Source organism: Elgaria multicarinata, chromosome 2 (genome assembly GCF_023053635.1).
Source record: "Elgaria multicarinata webbii isolate HBS135686 ecotype San Diego chromosome 2, rElgMul1.1.pri, whole genome shotgun sequence".
Taxonomy (NCBI): Eukaryota; Metazoa; Chordata; class Lepidosauria; order Squamata; family Anguidae; genus Elgaria; species Elgaria multicarinata.
Window position 1 is genome coordinate 113,916,951 of NC_086172.1, and position 19,036 is coordinate 113,935,986.

At 40.2% G+C, this 19,036-nt stretch overlaps 1 protein-coding gene across 1 annotated transcript in view; it reads left to right on the forward strand.

Annotated features, from left to right (window-relative positions):
- Positions 1 to 19,036, forward strand: part of PRR5L (proline rich 5 like) — a 76,215-nt gene that overhangs the window by 43,319 nt on the left and 13,860 nt on the right. The window contains exons 5-8 of the mRNA XM_063117427.1: positions 1,708 to 1,765; positions 6,719 to 6,810; positions 14,373 to 14,513; positions 18,096 to 18,222. Of these exons, the coding sequence (XP_062973497.1) occupies positions 1,708 to 1,765; positions 6,719 to 6,810; positions 14,373 to 14,513; positions 18,096 to 18,222 (418 nt within the window). The remainder of the gene's footprint in view (positions 1 to 1,707; positions 1,766 to 6,718; positions 6,811 to 14,372; positions 14,514 to 18,095; positions 18,223 to 19,036) is intronic.

A 19,036-nucleotide genomic window follows, 5' to 3' on the forward strand; every position in this document is an offset into this window, starting at 1 on the left:
CTTTAATCTCAAATACCTCCTCTCCTTTACTTAGGTTGGCATATTCTTTATAGCCCTTCAGAATAAATATAGATCTTTTGAAAAAATGCAGTGCAAGCAAATAGATGCATTTCTCAAAATAGGAATACTTATTTCTTATGGATGCTCAACATTTAGAATATTTGTGTGATTTTTCTTCTTCCTGGATTCATTCCTCTCCTTTGGTTTGTTACGAATATACAGGGGAGTAGTTGTTATGTAGTCAGTTATTCTTCCTTGATAATATATATATATATATATATTGCTGAACGATATCCGGAAAATCTGTCTTGTCTACTTCCTTTCTGTAAGCTTGCTTACAAAAAGAGCATCCATTCATCTGTTCCAATTAATTATGGTTAGTCTTGAACCCATAGTGTGTTTGTGTGTGAGTCCGGGCAAAGGAGTAAAGCCATTTCTGTATTTGAGCAACCAACTCTCAGCATAAATACCATAGCAGTATACATTACTAAAGTGATTTGTATGCCCCCTTTTCATTCTGGATGGCTTTGGATGACTTTAAAAGGTGATTGGACAATTTCATGGAAGATAAAGCTATCAATGGCTACCAGTCCTGATGGCTATGTGCTACCTGCAGTACCAGGGGCAGTAAGGCTATGTACACCAGTTGCTAAGGAACATGGCTGGGAGGCTGCTATTGCCCTCATGTCCTGGTGGGTTTCCTTCGGGGAGCTGGTTGGCCACTGGACTAGATGGACCTTGGTCTGATCCAACATGGCTCTTAGGTTTTCAGGATAGGAAAAAATGAGGTTTTTGTCATGTATGGTAGTACAATTTGTAAACTGTGTGCCAGTTTTAGGAAATGATTTCTTGTAACTTTGCTGGGAGGAATGTCTGATAGTATTTTAGTTGATCAGATGCATAAACTACTTGTAGATATGGATCCTTATGTAACTAATCAAATAGTGTTATTCACGGTGGCTGCTAAAAAAAAGGTTAGAGCAAAGGTCCTAAAAACAGTTGCTGTAGATTGTGCACATAATTGCACACAATGAACAGATCTGAGTAACTTGCTCGATTTTTTCCTGTGACTTTCTTTTGTTGTTGTTGCCACAAAATTGTTGCGGCAATAACAATTGCATCTATGGTTATATGCAATAAAATCAACTCATGCTATTAAATTATTAAAGTTGCCTCACACCGAAGAGAAACCAAACCCTTTTTTCCTTGTAATTCTGAGGAACTTTCTATATATGTGGAATATGGGACTTTGAGTTGCAGAGTTAAAGTCCCTGCTGCAGCATGTCTGAATTGTTCTTGAATACAGAGGTTGCTTTTGACTAATCATGTACATGAATAGCATTTATTCATTATTTACTACCAACTTACCTACTTACTATCTTTATTTATATGGACACCCATCAACATATGTTGTCTGGGTATCTTACAAAACCTAAAATACTCTTCTCCACAGCTGAGGAAAAGGGAGACCAGCTAGCAGCTCAGACCTTACAGTATGGCTATGTGAAACTTGCGTTGGTAGTGTGTGCTTTGAAATATAGATTCCATATTACCTGACCAAAAATGTACTGGGACTTGAGCTATTGCTTATTCAACTGATTGAGAGAATCCACTATATAGAGCATTCTTTAAAAATGAAACCATCAAGTGTATGTTTTGAGTTTTGAGGAGAAAGCCAAAATGTTTCTCTCTTTTTCTCTTTGGCAGAACCAGCTCCTTGTGAAAGGCTTGCTGTTCGTAGAGGAGAAGGTTAAACTTTCTGAAGGCAAGTAGAGCGAGGCTGCTTTCGGGGAGGGCTCTGGACTCCCAGAAAGCCCTGTGAGTCATCTTTTGAGGCTTGAGTTGGTGAAATGGATTTGTGGAAAGAAAACAGCACTTCTGGGTCACATGGCTAAGAGCACAATCCTATGCATGTTTAGGCAGAAAAAAATCCTACAACTTCCAGCATTCTCCAGCCATCATGACCAGCTGGAGAATCATCATCATCATATATACTATGTTTTTAATCAGTTTTTATGTGTTTTATATTTGCTGTTGTTCCCCACCTCGATCCAAATGGAGAGGCGGGTAAGAAATAAATTATATTATTATTATTATTATTATTATTATTATTATTATTGGGAGTTGTATGACTTTTCTCTTTCTTAAACATGCATAGGATTGTACCCTAAGTATCCTAAGATCCTGTTATGTGCAAGCAACAGATTGTATTCTTGATCATATCATAAAGTAGATGTGATTTAGAGATTGGAGGAACTGTCTTTGCACGATCAAAAAAAGTAAGACAAACAATCCAGTGGTAACTTACATATAACATATCTGCATGGCTATACCAGATGAACACGTCCTTACTGTCATGAGAAGATGCCTCATGACTCCATTGTTTCCTGGGATTTCTAAGCAGAAATAAGCAGAAGTTTGGTAATACTTTTCTTGCTACTCAGCAGAATAATTAAGAGAACAAGGTTACCATGTGGTTATGTACATCATGGTAATTTACCACTGAACAAACATTTCTGTTCATCCACTTTAAACTAGAACTTGGTGGTGGTGAAAGTTGACCAGCTAATGTGCATATATGTCTGTACTTAACCTTCTGACCAGTTCAAGACTTGGGATACATAACTTAGTATCTTACAATTCTCAGCTTTTTCGTTATAGCGAAAGGCTGGTATAGAAACATATGGGAAGTACTTGAAAGTCAACCCCAGAAAGATCTGGGTAGACTGCCAGCGGTCGTGGGATGTGGCTTTATCTCAGACAGATATGCAAATAGATCAAGAAATGTTACTAGCCCACAAACATTTTGAGCTGCTTGCCTGCACGTATCTATATTACTCAGGCATGGACCAGAACAGGGGGAAAAAAGCATCTGTTGTCTTCTACTTTACAAAGTCAGAAGCAATTCTGCCATGTTATAGAGGACCAAATAAGCTGCAATTATGGGCTTGCTGTTATCACCATGGATGTTTCTTGTTAGCCTGCAAAAACACAAGGAGGAAAGAAGCTCCACAGATAACAGGTTGTAACTATATGCTGTGTTTCCTTTTGTACAGTTTTTTTTAAAAAAATAAAAGTGGATTTGATCTACTCTTAGGGCGTCATCAGCAGATAAATCTGGTGTGATGCAATAGCTCTAGGGCCTGACAAAGTCGTTATTATTAAAGTTCTGTTAAATTGAATTCCAACTAGTTCAGACCTGGGAATTGCAGGCTTCCTCATAGGGAGAGTTTCACAATCTACATTTACTTTTGAAAGCAATATTGTGTTGAAAATCAGTGGGACATAGGTTACTACGGCTGAAATTCTGAGTATACCTACTTGGAAGCCAGCCAAGTACAGTGAACAGGATCGGGTTATAATATTACAGTGTCCAGATCGACAATAACCAATTGGAGGCCTGCGAAGCCATACACAGTCCTTTGGAAAATGTGTCCCAGCAGCTGGAAACGGATGATTCCAGACTGGAAATAAAAACTCAAGTTTGGCAGTGTCTTCTCAGAGAGCTTCTGAATCATTCAGCTCTATGTGGAAATTCAAATGGTGCTGGTTTGTGGCTGTTGAAACTTTTTTGGAGAGAAATTAGTGATTCTTCTGTTCCATGGTTACAGCCAAAATCACAGAGATGACCTTTTTGGTTGGCTTGTGAACTGAGAAATTCTTTATAAAGCTGGGGACTGAAGGAGTTATAATACCTGCGTTGAAGATGAGAGCTACTTTATTAATGAGACTGTGTCATGTTTGATCTTCCTTGTGTGAAACAGATTCCCTTTGTTTGTTTGTTACAGGAAATGTATCATACTGATGGTTACATAATCTTGTGGAAGGGAAATCCCCAAGCCTATCCCTCTATGCCCCAGTCCAACTTGAGTCATGCTTAAAAATAGCATTTGTATGACTTGATGCTCCAGAATATAGACAGGGATGCACATTGAAATACAAAATCCAACAAGATGAAGTGCAGATACTGCATCAATACCAATTTGAGGAAGGGACTTACAAGACACACCCACAGTTCCTGCTCTAGCAAATGATATACATATAAAAACAAACAGAAAAATGAAGGCAACAGTATTGGCCATAAGAAAAGATCTATATAGTGCAATACCTTTATTCAGCCAACACAAAGAACACAAAAAAACGTGCAATTTGTTGACATCTACAGATCTCTTCATCAGGCAAGCGGTTAGAAAAAGCAGATTGGCTAGGTGGTGAGGAGGTGTGATAGGAGAAGAAAAGGGCTGACTGAATGTTGTAGACAGAATCTCTGCCTGGTCAGAGTCTTAAGATGATATGGAGGGGGAGAGTTTGCAGACATTCAGATCTGCCAGGTGTTGTGATAGTTTCAGGTTTCAGTGCCCCCTAGACTACTGGGGAAGAAGAAAGTAGCAGGCAGTTGTAGTTCCCCCATCTTTGAAAATATAAAATTTAGCTGTTACCTCAAAACTGTCTCCATCCTGGGCAAACCAATCAGGTTCTTTGGTTGGTGGAAAACAGAAGTAGGGGTCAACTAGATCAGGGTACTGGAGTTTGGCATATTCTTTCCTGCCCTTCCTCCACAGACCTTAGAGTGGCCTAGTTTCATAAGCAACTCTGAGGTAGATTTGGGTATGGGTGAGATCTGTCCAATGGGCATCAAAGAGCGTTTTATCAACTCCAGTGATATGTCAGCTGTGACTTTACTTGGTTGAAGATAGCATGGTCTCAGGACCATGGGAAGTGCAGCTGGGGATCACAGAACATTATTATTATTATTATTATTATTATTATTATTATTATTATTATTATTTATATATATAGCACCATCAATGTACATGGTGCTGTACATAGAACCTGTATTGTCCCAGTAGATGATAGACTGGAACTGAAGGCTCATGTAGTCTGTTTAGAGTCCTGCCTAAAGATGTGAAGGCCCAGGAAAAAAACGGGGGGGGGGGGGGTTCCAGAAAAATTGGGAAAAATGAAGAAAAATGGATTGTGGAATATTTTATTTTAGCATGATGAATAAAGTGTTGAACAAAAAGTGTTTACTTCTCCAAATGATTTCTAAAAACTATGTAGTGTCAGATTATTACAATTTCTGTGCACCGAGGACAAGCAAGTCCTAGGTTGCAAACTGAGACTACAACTCTGAAACAGCAAGATGCATTTCTGCCTCTAGGGGGCACTGCCATTGTAGCAGAGACTGAAACTGATAGTGATAGCCATAGTTCAGAAAATGAGTCTGATTAAATTTCATGCATATTGATTGAATCTTGTTCCCCCTTTTTTCTCAGTTCTTTTTATGGGAATGGGGGCTTTATGTCTGCTTAACATTGTGGAGGACTAGTGGAGACATAAATAATTTTCTTTGTTTCGAATGTTGATGGTTTCATCTGTTTGTTTTTTAATGTTTTTTGCCGGTTCCTCATAAACTGGCAAAAGCAAAGAGTTTCCTTACAATTTAGGTGTTCCTTACAGTTCAGGATTATTATTATTATTATTATTTATTTATTTATATAGCACCATCAATCTTGTAGTTCCATTTGTTACAAAACAAAGTAAAAGTAAATTCAATTTGTAATAATTGTTTGAATATACTGTACATTTAATATACCAAATGTGATCATTTTATGCTAAACCAACTTGTACATAATTACATTTTATGCTCCTAAACTAACAAAGTGGCTTTCAATCTATTAAAAGTGCTCATATTGCATTTCCCCCCAATTTCCCCCCCCAAATTATTTTTCTCTGGAAAAAAACTGTTTTTCCCATAGTTTAAAAATTTCTGGAAATTTTACATCTCTAGTCCTGCCCAGACCCAGCTGCTAACAGTTAACCCAGTCCTCCAGGTTTTCTGCTCTTGAGGCTTCCCCTTCTTTTGAGGAATCCTCGTACTTCTGAGGACCTTGGTTTCTTTTGGCCCTCAAGTGTGTGCTAGGCCTGGATGCTTCTCCTTCTCCGACTCCAGGGGCATGGTAGATTCATCAGAAGCCACATCCATGGATACCTAAAGGACCACTGTTGCTGAAGAGCCTGGTTTGAGGTGTGCATATGAGAATGCTGGAGTCAGCGTATGAGTGTCTCATGGGATCTCTGGCCTCAGAATATTTAGCAGAGGAGGATACTTCTTGGCCTGGGCCTAAGGTCAGGAATTGATACTTCCTCATGCTCAGGAACTTTGATAATGAACTCCTTGTCAGAACTTCTTGTCTTGTATGGGTTACAATTTAGGGAAGCCCCTGGATATACTTACCCTGAATTCAACAGTGAGAGCAAGGTTAGTTCTCAAATTTCTAAGCTCTGGCTGATTCTGAATTAATACTATTATTTCTTTCCCTCTCTCCCAGTATTTTTAGCTAAAAGTTCATGACATTCCTCATGACTCTTGGCAGCAGGGTCTATCTGTTGAGCAGATGTACAATCCTTTCCCCCGCTTCTTATCAAAAGGCTAAACCATATTTCATAGTTTTCTTATGACCTTAGCCTGAGGCAGGACAAGGGTTTTTTTTTTTTCTGGGGGGAAAGTAGCACTTTGTCTATTTATCTTTTGAAGGAGTGCAAAAATAAGCTTAGCTTTAGCTGCAACGTCTTGTCTGGCCTTCTACAAAATTAGACAATATTTGGATGGATTTCTTCAATAGATAATAGTTTAGTCATGAGGATGGCTACCTGAATAACAGTGACCTATTTCCTAAAAGATGATTCTTCTCTCCCCAACCCACCTGTGCTTTAGGAGAGAATCGCATCCATGTATTATCTGAAATCTGGGATCACTTCTTCACAGAAACTCTTCCTACACTTCAGGCTATATTTTATCCTGTTCAGGTAAGTCTAGTTAAAATATAAACTTAGCATGGAGGAGAATACCATTAAAGCTTACCACAAGTTGCTTCTCTAAACCTGTGAGGCACCGAGGACTTAAGCCTTAAAAGAAAAAGGTTTAAACTTTAAAACTACAGATCTCACCAGATGAGCTGCTAAACTTGTTTGTCCAGCAAATATGCAGAGAGCAGGTGAGAGGCCCTGCTGTCAATTCTGATAGGATAAAAAGTCTATATGACTGCTAGAATTGAAAGGATAAAAGCTCTGTATGACTGCTAGAATTGAAACAGCAAAGTCTGTTAACACTTGAAAAACTAATATATGGCACAAGGTTTTGTGAGACAGAATTCACTTTGTCATATGTGTTATTCCTAGTTGATACACATATTTTTATTGTTAAAAGCCCAAAGAATATTATAAATTTGGGAGTTTACACATGTAATAAAATATACTCACATATACACAAGCATACGTATGTACATAGATGCAGACAGAACAGGAATACTTTACTCTTTTGAGTGATTCTTGTGGTATTTTTGTGTGATACACACACCAATCTCTTGCATTCCTGGGTGTTCTGGCCTCACTGATAACAACACTTTGTGGAGCTGATGATGTGACCCTGTCCAATAATAATTTGTTGTTCTGTTTATGCTGCAGTTGTCTGAGACTATTTGGGTGGGTTGCATTTATCCCACTGATCCTGCCTTTCAAGTTCCCTTTTGCTCAAAGATGGGCAGTCTAGATTGTAAGCCTATGCGGCAGGGTCTTGCTATTTACTGTTTTACTCTGTACAGCACCATGTACATTGATGGTGCTATATAAATTAATAATAATAATAATAAAGTTTGGGAATTGGGGTGGTGGGTGGGGAGAATTATGACGTCTAGAATCTTGCATTTCCCCCCCATTGTTGAAGATGGTGGTGTACAGTTCCTGGAAATTGTGTTTCATTCTTAAATCACGTTCTAGTTCTCATTATTGGTGGAAACAAATTTTAGAACACATGAGCGTTGCTTGCTAAAGCGAAGACATTTTCAAAAAGCAGAGGGGATAAGCAGAGTTTTGTAGACTTTTGGACAGATTTTTACACTTTTAGGTAGTATGTGCATATTTAGGCAGAAAAAAGTCCTACAACCCCCAGCTCCTCTTGCCCCAGCCATCATTCTCCAGCCAGTGGCCTTAATAGGCTAGTGAAGTAGACCTCTCAAGTTGCAGGCTGTTGTGTATGACAGCCATGCACCTAAAATAATCTATAATTGTGGGGCTTCCTCAAAGGACAAGAGTTCTGCACTTGCCTTCTTTCCTCTTATTCATTGCATCCTATTCTTCCTACCAATCTAGTTCCTATGGAAACATCAAATATTGTGCAAGAGCTTATGTTTTGGAATAATAATAATAACAACAACAACAACAACAACAACAACATTTGTACCTGAGAGGAACATAAGAATAGCTGTGCTGGATCAGACCAAATACCTATCTAGTCCAGGATTCAGTTCCCACAGTGGCCACGGAGAGGAGGAGAGGAAGGAGGCACCTATTTCCATAGCTGGCTCTTGATTTTCAAGCCATGGTTTGTAGAAGGCCAGCGTTAGTTCATCAAAGTTTTGGTGAGAATCTACGAGGCAAGCTCTGACAATTGTACGAGGTGTATTTTGCAACCCTTAAGAGTTCTACCTTTCTGATTTTACAACTGCCCAGAGAAGAGGAATAAACAAATAAATCTGTTGTTTGCCTCTGACTCAATTGGCTTCAATAAAGGACTTACAATCCTAAGTATTCTTTGCTGCCCAGAGCTAACAATACTAACTATTGAGTAACTTTTACATGGGCATTTAAAAATTTTCCTGATAGTTTTAGATAAGGCGGCAGACAATTTGCAATATCTTTTCCCATTAATTCTGCTTAGCACTGTATGGGACTAAAAGATAATGCTTTTCTCAAGGAGTTAAACAACCTAATTTGTGAACCAAGGAAATAACCTTGCCTGGGTAGGAGACGGTACTGGTAGTACAAATTTCCTGTAGAATGGAATTCTTAAGGTTACATACTTTCTCTTTGCTTTTATTTCTGCCCTTGGCAATCAAGTATTAGCTGCTTAATTTTTCTTGTCAAGTTCCAAAATGTCATTAGGTAAACTTCACTGACCTTGTTCAGATGACATGCTAAGCCATGGTGGTTGAGCATTCTGAGCTTAACATTATGGCTTAGCATGTTGTTTGAACCATGTCTTAGCAAGTTGTGTGACCCATTCTGACATAACCATGGTTTAAACGTGCTAACTGACCATTTGTTACAAAAGGATTAGCGTCCTAATCAGGGCTTAGCGTGCTGTCTGAACAGGCCCAGTGTATCCTACAAAACTCTTTTCAAACTGGTGCTTCCCCAAAGGCTTGGAAGAATGGAAATGCTTGCTTCTTGCTACAGAAATACTAACTAACTTCCCATGATCTCTCTCTCTTTCTCTCTCTCTCTCTGTCTGTCTGTCCCTTTCTTTTACCTCTCTTTCCTATACTTGCAGCAGATGACAGAAGGTATGTGTGGGAATGCAGGCAGGTGAATTGCATCCATTTCAGAAAAAAATTGTGTTTTGATTTGATTTGATGTGAAATGTGCTTCCACATAATGCAGGAGTGGCCCTCCAGATGTTTTAGTCAGTATAATCAATGGTGAGGGATAATGGGAATGGTAGGCCAATAATAAATTTGGAGGGCCACGAATTGCCCATCTTTGCTATAATGTGTTCAGGATGGGAGTGCACATCTGGCAATAATTTAATTGGACCATATGGGCATTAGTGTTATTGAACCAATTGGTAACAGTGACCTCAGTGATCAAAATATGGTGGGGAAATTTATTAGAAGCTTTGCTGAAATTAAGATAAATCTGTGGAAGTTCCATAATAACATGAAGCTTATCAAAATCTCATTGATAGACAATCTTGTCAGTGCAGTGTTATGGCACATTAGTTTTACGTCCCCACTGCCTAAATAAAGTCATGATCGAACAGTCATTTTGCAGGAATTTCTTTCAGTGAAGTTAACTACTGTTTAAAATTTTGTCCCAATATGAGGGTTTAAAGAAGTAGTACTGTAACAAAAGTTGTAAAGATATGAAATGGAATGTTTATCAATAATGCATGTGCATTGTATTCCAATGATTCTCAAATGGTTATCTGAGATCCACAGAGAGAAGAGAGTCCTTGAGAAATAGAAATCTGGGTAGCTGAAGAGGGGAAGTAGGAGGAAAAACCTTGTACTATTTTAGTCTCAGTACTGGATTCCTGTCTGTCTGCATTGGATCACACAACTGGAGGCTAATGATGGGATTAAATGTAAACTGAAACACTTGTCCCACATCTCTTTCGCTTGTGTATCAAAGATAAATGAGCAATTCTGTATGAACATCTCCTGTCCTGTCCTAAATAAATCTCTCTGGATGTAAGTCCCATTAATTTAAACAGTGCAATGCTTCTTCACAGATTATTTAGGATAAGGCTTTGATTTCTTTGAAACCACATAGCTAGTTAAGCATAAAATTTGATGTGAGATTATGGCCTAGTTTGCACACAACGACAGGCCAAGGTTTTTTTAAACCCTGGTTTGTCATGTACAAGCCAACATCTTAGTCACCCTGGCTTGAATGCTCCCGCTTGGTTCCTCCTGCCAGCGGGAGTGACAACCCTGGGTTTCAGCTCTAACTTGTTGGGTAAGAGGCAAGCCGCAGTTCCAAGTGTAGCCATCATGATAACCCAGGCAGGAAGTGTGCCTGGGTTAATTAGCTGCTCCAGCTGGCAGGAAGAACCAAGCAGGAGCTCTCAAGCTATGGTGACTAGCATACTTGCATCATCTATGTCATCCCTATGGCTGTCATTGCGTGTGTGATCTTTAAAATGGAATTTAGTTATAACTTAAAACTTGGGGAACTAACTTGTTAAAAAATGTGTCCAAGATAGTTAAGCTTACTGTATAGTTTTCCTTCTTTGAAATCAGTTGTTGGAGGGATGTGTGTGTAGAGGAGAAATACAATCGTCATTTCAGGGCTGTGATCCTTATTATGTTTCACAAAGGTTATTCTGGGTTAGATATGCTGTTAAATTTTACAAAGCTGGTAGCGCAACCTTGCAAGCCTAGAAAACTCTTGGGAAGCCCAAGCATACAATCTTATTTTGATAGGATTGTTTGTTTCGCTAAGTCAGTTCCTGAAGACTGTTAGGGAAATGCTGGGCGCTTGTAACTCTGAATGATGTGAGGAACTAGGGATTATGAAGGAAATGGGTTTCCAATCCTGTTGTTTACTTCATAGCACTAACATGAGGAGTTGGAGGAATTGTAGTCAGGAGGAATGTACTTAACCCAAGGATCCCTCATCAGAAGTTCCCCTCTGCTTAAAGATTTTATTTTCCCACTAGCTAGATTCCAAAACAGAAGTGAGCACAACTTGGACAAAAATGACTTTGGACAGTAGGTGCACTTGTTGGTGAGAGTTAATGGGTGTAGGAGGGTTTGCCACTCATTCCCCCTGCCCAGTTCTCCCCTGCTCCAATGCCCATATTTCTTCTATCAGTAGAGGCTGGTGGCTCCAATGTCAGTGGAGCAGTGAATCCACTCCGGATCTCAGTCAGGAACTATCCAAGGTACTGAACCTATTTGGGGGATAGAGCTCAGCACCTTGGGTGGCTCTTTTAGAGTTCTGACTGAAGCCCAGAGCGGATTCACTGCCCCATGACTTTGGCGCCACCAGTCTCTGTTGCTTGTTTCCTCAGAACCTCTCAGCAAATTTATTTGCTTATACATTTGAAGCATTTTTATGCCACTTTTCAGCTAAAAGAGCTCCCAGAGCAGCTTGCATATAATCATTTAAACTATCTAAAAAGGCACCACACACAAGGGAAAAGGAATGGGGGAAAGGAGGGGAGGAGAAATTCTTTCAGCAGAGCTGGTGGAATGGGTCTGCTCTTCCTCTCATCTCTCTTGGCTCAGCCTGCTGGAATGGCTGCTGGTGATGACAATTGAGTGAGGACGAGACTTTATGAGGGAGGTCTTTCAGCTGGGCTCGTGGAATGTTCCTGCTCTCCCTCTCAAAAGTGCATCCTCCATCTTCAGATAATATCTAGTTCCTCCCTGAGTAAAGCCCACTATTATTATTTATTTATTTATTTATTTATTTATATAGCACCATCAATGTACATGGTGCTGTACAGAGTAAAACAGTAAATAGCAAGACCCTGCCGCATAGGCTTACATTCTAATAAAATCATAATAAAACAATAAGGAGGGGAAGAACCCTTAAGACTAGATATAAGAAGAAATAAATGCATAGAAATATAGCAGAGTTGTAAATAGCTCCCATGGCAAATAAGCATCTTCTCTAAGGAACTAGGTTGGTTAATTCCCCATCCCACCCAGCCTTAGTCCATTGATGGGTCACATAGGACTTAGGCATATGAGAGCATGAGGCTAGTCAATGTACGTTGCTGCCTCTGCATGCATTCTGGAATATTCTGGACCCAAAATTCAAATTGTTCCCCTCCCCTGGGATTTGTAGGAGGTGGGGAACACCTTCCCACTCATTTGCCTTCTGACCAAGGAAGCAGTACAGAACTGATGCACCACATATGACTAAGCATGCGAGCAAGTACATTTGCAGACCTGCTTGCAAGGCTGGTCTATGCCTATTTCTCCAACTTCTTAATACTCAAGACAACTGCTGGATGTATTGTGAGGGTCACTGATTTTTCCTACTACTACACATAGGTGTTAACTTTATGTATTCATTTGTACATTTTTGAGTCTCCTTCAGCCAAGATAGGGCCCCCAAGGTGACTTACAAGTTGCAACAATTTAAAAACTTCAAACATTAACTTACAACCCCCACACACATACACTATTTAAAACTTTAAGACAGCATCAGCTGCAGAAATTGAGAGTAGGAGAGAATCTTAAAAACAGAGGGCAAAATCCAACATTAGACCTACTTAGAGTAAAGCCACTGAAATGAATTGGACTTAAGTTAGTTATGACTAAATTGTTCCATTTATTTCAATAGGTCTATGTAGGACTTAGGCTATGTAGGACTTAGGCTCTTAGATCTAAGAGATTTAAAATATTAAAAAGCCATATAGAACAAAAACATGTTAGCAACCTGTGTAAACCTCAACAGGGAAGGGGCCACCCGAACTTACTTTAGGAGAGAGTTCTACAGATGTGGTGCTGCCACAAAGAAGGCCCTATCCCATATTCTCAGCAACCTAACGTCACTTGGTGGTGGGACATGCAGAAGGGTGTCCAAAGAAGATTTTAAACAGTGGCAAGTTCATTTGGGAGGAAGCGGTCCTTCAGATATCCTGGCCCCAGGTCATTTATGGCTTTATAGATAAGGACCAGCACCTTGAATTGTGTTGGGAGCAAACTGGCAGCTAATGCAGTTGATTCAAGACTCATGTGATAGGGACAACAAAGCACTCAGCAGAAAGCAATCTGGTTGCTGTATTTTGCTTCAATTTCTGAAGACTCTTGTAATTCTGTAAGATAAAGTAACAGAGCTAAATAAAGCACATGAATTTACAGAGTTAATCCAGAAATTCCATGCCATACTTTGTACAGTTCTGTGCTGGCTTCTTTATGTTCCCATAAAAATGGCCTCTGATGCTTTAAAGAGGGCGAAGCATTTTTGTAACAGCAAGACTAACATCCAAGTCATTGACTTTTGTTCTTACTTTGCATATTGATGAAGTTGTCAGTTGTATCATTAACTACATTGTGAATTGATGATTAACAAACATGTATTCCCTCCAGGTAGAGATTTGCTTCACTAGTTGTGGATTGGTTAGCTATATACCACAACTCCCATGGAGAGTATAGGGCACAGTTTAGCTCGGTTGTGAAAAAAAGATGTCAAACTGTCCCCTGAAAAAAACATTGGAAGCAAGTGCAGGGGGAAGTTTGAACTGTTTAATCTTGGCATCTGCTTGGGTAATGCAATAGATAACTGTGCCTTTTTACTAATAAGAATGGGTAATGAAATACTAGATCTGTTTTGAGTTTGTTTAAATTTTGCTAATATCCTGCAAAATTTGGTCTCTTACAATAGTCTTACAAATATAAAAATGGAACAGAAGGTGTGGGATAACAAACTAGGCTATGGATTTTGATAAAGCTAAGGACTCCTTCGTATGTTGTTGAAATTTTGGAAAGGTTCTGCCTGTAGAATGCTTTGCCTACTTACGTAGGAAGTATTCCTGCTCTCACATTCTTAATACCAGTTGTTTGCTATAAATATCTCTCCACCTGCATTCTTGAGGCCAGGTACACAGTTCCTCAAGAGGGCCAGGCATATTTCTTTTAATTTGTAACCACTTCTATTCTCCTTTACATTCCTGGGACTCTCCCGTTCCCCAATTCTTCTGTGATAACATGTATTAACCCATCACATTGCTTGCATTAAACATTAAGTTTGTAGTAGTTTGCAAATACTGTGGATGTACCCCTGTGCCAATGGATGCTGTTTTACCTAGTGTGTTTTCTCTCTTTCTGTGTGTGTGTGTGTGCACGTGCGCACAGGGTCAAGAATTGACTATCCGCCAGATTGCCTTGCTCGGCTTCCGAGACTTGGTCTTGCTAAGAGTAAAGTTGGACGAGATTCTTCCTCAGGTCAAAAGCAACCTCCCAACTTCCATTGTCCAGATGCTACTGATTTTACAGGTGGGGAGTGATCAACTTTTGCCTCGTATATGTGCTGTGTTTAGAGGACTAATGGATGAGGGTGTGGGGGAGCCCAGGAGAGGTTTGTGTATACTTGAGGAAACAGGACAACCTGTGCATTCTAGAAGGATGTAACTGATAATTGTTGCAGAAGGTATATTGACTAAGGTCTGGCTTCCAAGCAGTTTACTACAGAGATACTACTAAACAAGTTTTGCCCCCAAGGGTAGTATCTTCCAAAAGATAAACTATCCCGTTACAAACTACCCAAGGTTTCCCTATTTTGTAGGATAATTTTTTATCGTTGGTGCTTTTTCATGGATGTGACTCACAAACACTTACGGTACAATTCATTTGTTAGTAGTTAAGATACCACAGCATTCTTTCTTGGTTTTTACTTATTTTTTGTTTCCCATCTTCATCTCTGTGGATAGTTAGATAAGTCCTATTTAGTAGGAAGACTATCCACAAACTCTTCAATTACTTATTCCTAAGGCTATTTTAGTGCCTTAGGCCCACAGCTGCCACAGTAGCATGGATCATGGGGATGGGTTAGCAATAAATGTACACACAGATCTGGATGGGTTAAGAAAATTGGCTACAATGTGTTATGCCAATTGCGCATAGAGGTAAAATTCCTTCCCAGCCTCATCAATCGGCAGCTTATCCATAGCTATCCTGTTCATAACAAGAAGACAAACCCTTTCCGGAATGGGTGGATGGGGAAGCTGGGTCTGTGGCTCAGGCCTAAATGTATATTCCCTGCCTGGTCTGCCCTGAAAGCTGCTGTGGGATATGATTGGCTCCATAATGTGCAGGCCGAGCCAATCTCCCAGACGTTCTACAGTGCCTTTGCTACATCTTCTATTCCCTATTCACCACAACGCCCCCACCCCCAATGGTGCTCCTGGGTAAGCAGGGAGCTGTTGCTTTATCCCATCTGGTAGAATTTGCTGTGGGGGGTGGGAAGCTTGCCACATTCTACTTCTCTTGCCTTCTGAGATTCATTTTTTATTAAACTGTCCTGGAGACAATTATCATAGCATCAGTCCATGAGATCCTATCAGTCTTCTAGGAATGCTCTGTTAGCTTACATCTGCATACCTGGTTCAATTGGCAAACACACTAGGGCATTCTCAGTAGTGGGTCATTTTATGGGACCCTTTGGCTAGAAAAGTCTACTTCACTCTGAACCCATAGGGTCACTGAAAACAGGTGTATATCTGTAAGACCTTCAGTATTTAAGGAATAGGAATGGCTGATTCAAGTTCTACTTTGCTCTTTTCTGACACTGTGATACTGTCATGGAGTTTTTAATGATTGATAGAGTTGATTATTAATATAGTGTGTTTTTAATGTTTGTACTATTTTCATTTTACTTTTAAACTGCCCAAAGTTTGCATATGTCAATAATGAAAATTAATTTAATTAAATAGAATAACAGTGGAGGAAGCTCTGATGGTTCAATTCTAGTTAGGAGTTGAGTTGGATCAGCTTTACTCATTGAGAGCACTGATAAGTAAAGGACTTGTAGCAAGAGGCTTCTTCAACCTCTTAAGTCCCAATAATACAGCATTCTTCATATTCCAACTGGTCAATCAGATATCACTGTCTTTAACAGTGAACTCGAGTATAGTGTGCTGACAGGATTAGAGCCAAAATGTGGGCACTGAGAAACAAGGTGGAGGTAGTGTGATCTTTGGGGAAACTCTGAGAACATAAGAAGAGCCATGCTGGATCAGACCAGAGTTCATCAAGTCCAGTATTCTGTTCATACAATAGCTAACAAGAAGGACATGAATGCAACAGCATCCTGCTGCCCATGTTCCCCAGTAACTGGGGTACATAAGCATACTGCCTCTGATGCTAGAGGTTGCACGTAGCCATCAGGAGTAGTAGCCATTGATAGCTTTCTTCTCCATGGATTTGTCCAATCTTTTTTAAAGCTAGCCAAATCAGTGGCCAACGCTGCATCTTGTGGAAGTGAATTTCATAATTTAACTATGCGCTGTGTGAAGAATCCCTTCCTTTTATCTGCCCTGAATCTCCCACCAATCAGCCTAATTGGATGACACCAGGTTCTAGTATTATGAGAGAGGGAGAAAAGTGAGGTTGGCACCAATGCAATCCCCCCTTAATGTAAGGGGGTACCTCTCCCTCCCCAAACAGTCCAGTAAGGATTGAAAACCAGAACAGGAGGGAGATTAGAATGGCCTGCTTAAGGCTGTCCTGAAGAGGTCATAGTTGGCTGACTGAAACCCTGAACGTATGGCCTACATGCTACACTTCCTTTTTCTTTATTCCCATTATTTTTTTAAAAAGCAAAACAAAAACAAAATTATATCTTCTTCTGAAGATATCGTAAAGGAAATGGAATCTGAGCTGGTGGTGACCAAACAAGAAAGAGATTTGGGATTGTGGTGGACAGCTCAATGAAAATGTCCACCCAGTGTGCGGCCGCTGTAAAGAAGGCAAACTCCACGTTAGGCGTTATAAGAAAAGGAATTGAGAATAAAAGTGCCAGTATTGTACTGCCTTCATACAAATCTATGGTGCGACCACACTTAGAATACTGTGTACAGTTCTGATCACCACACCTAAAAAAAGATATTATGGAGCTGGAAAAAGTGCAGAAAAAGGCAACTAAAATGATTAAGGGGCTGGAGCATCTCCCCTAGGAGGGAAGGTTACATCAACTGGGATTGTTTAGCTTGGGAAAAAGGAGGCTAAGGCGAAATATGATAGAGGTGTACAAAATGATGCTTGGTATGGATAATGTAGATAGGGAGACATTTTTCTCCCTCTTTCAAAATACTAGAACCAGGGGACATCCCATGAAGCTGATTGGTGGGTGATCCAGGACAAATAAAAGGAAGTACTTCTTCACACAGCGCATAGTTCAATTATGGAACTCACTACCACAGGATGTAGTGATGGCCACCAATTTAGATGGCTTTAAAAGGAAGGAAAGGAACCTCTCATGCAAGCGCTTGAGTCATTGCTGGCGCCTAGAGGGACGCCTGCTTTCGCTGACGTTTTCTTGGCAGACTTTGTAGCGGGGTGGTTTGCCATTGCCTTCCCCAGTTGTGGTGACTTTTCCCCCAGCTAGCTGGGTACTCATTTTACTGACCTCGGAAGGATGGAAGGCTGAGTCGACCTGAGCCGGCTGCCGGAGAACCAGCTTCCGCTGGGATCGAACTCAGGCCGTGGGGAGAGTTTAGGCTGCAGTAACTGCCACTTACCACGCTGCGCCCCCTTTAAAAGGGGGTTGGATAAATTCCTGGAGGCAAGGGCTATCAATGGCTATTAGCCCTGGTAGTTGCGTGCTTTCTCCAGTATTCGAGGCAGTAAGCCTATTTGCACCAGTTACTGGGGAACATGGGTGGGAGGGTGCTGTTGCATCATGTCCTGCTTGTTCATCGCTGGCCGATGGCTGGTTGGCCGCAGTGTGAATAGAGCGCTGGACTAGATGGGCCCTTGGTCTGATCCAGCATCAGGGCTCTACTTATGTTCTTAAATGTATATGTTCGTATGCATACCTGACGTATCTGTTGAACTGTGTGTTTTTTGTTGTTGTTACAGGGAGTCCATGAACCTTCTGGTCCCAGTAAGGCCTTCATGCAACTGGAGGAGCTTGTTAAACTGGTGGTCTCCCCATACCTCGGCTTGTGTGAAGAACACTGCTTTCCTGGCAGTACGTGTGCCCTGGGTAAGAGGCAACATGTTGAAATGTCTTAACACTCAGGCCCTTTTTCTGAGGCAGAGGCAGACAAAACTTTGTTTCAGATGTTGAGGGCTGTATTAAAAAGGCAGTCAGTATCCAAAGTGTGTGTTCTCGTCCCAGTTATGTCTTTGTATTGTTACAATACAAACAGAAGTTTGAACAGTGGGACAAAAGAAAATGGGGAACACGAACAGTGATGCCTCTATCATATCACTTGTAACTCTCTTAAGAAGTATTGTCTGTTTGTACACCCCACAGAAGATCTAATCAGCATGCATTTTTATGCAAGAAAGAGATTGAAAGCTTATATCATCCTGGAGCCGATACTAAACAATACAACTTGAAACATATTTTTTTGTGTATGAAAATAAGTCATACTGAGTAATAATGAGACTTTCACTCTTTGCAAGCTGCTTCTGTAGGTGGTTAAAATCCGATTAAAAAAAGAAACTAACAAAATCCTCTAAGTACCAGTCATTCCTAGAATCTAATCTGTTTAGCTGCTCTACCTTCCTTTGGCCATTAAGATAACTTGCCTCTTGTAAATTTGGTCCTTTTTAACCTCAGAACCTACACCAAATGGGTTCGGAACACCCCAGTGGGTAACCAGTGCTAATCCAAACAGACCAACATTTAATTCCAATTGACAAGCGCCACCACAGACATGATTGTAAATAAGAATCTATTTATTGTAAAAATTGCAAAATTAAACAAGTGGCATGGTGGCTATATAAATATGGAATCTCTCTTTGTGTGTTAACAAAAGAGAATGAAATGCAAATATAAGATTAATTAAAAG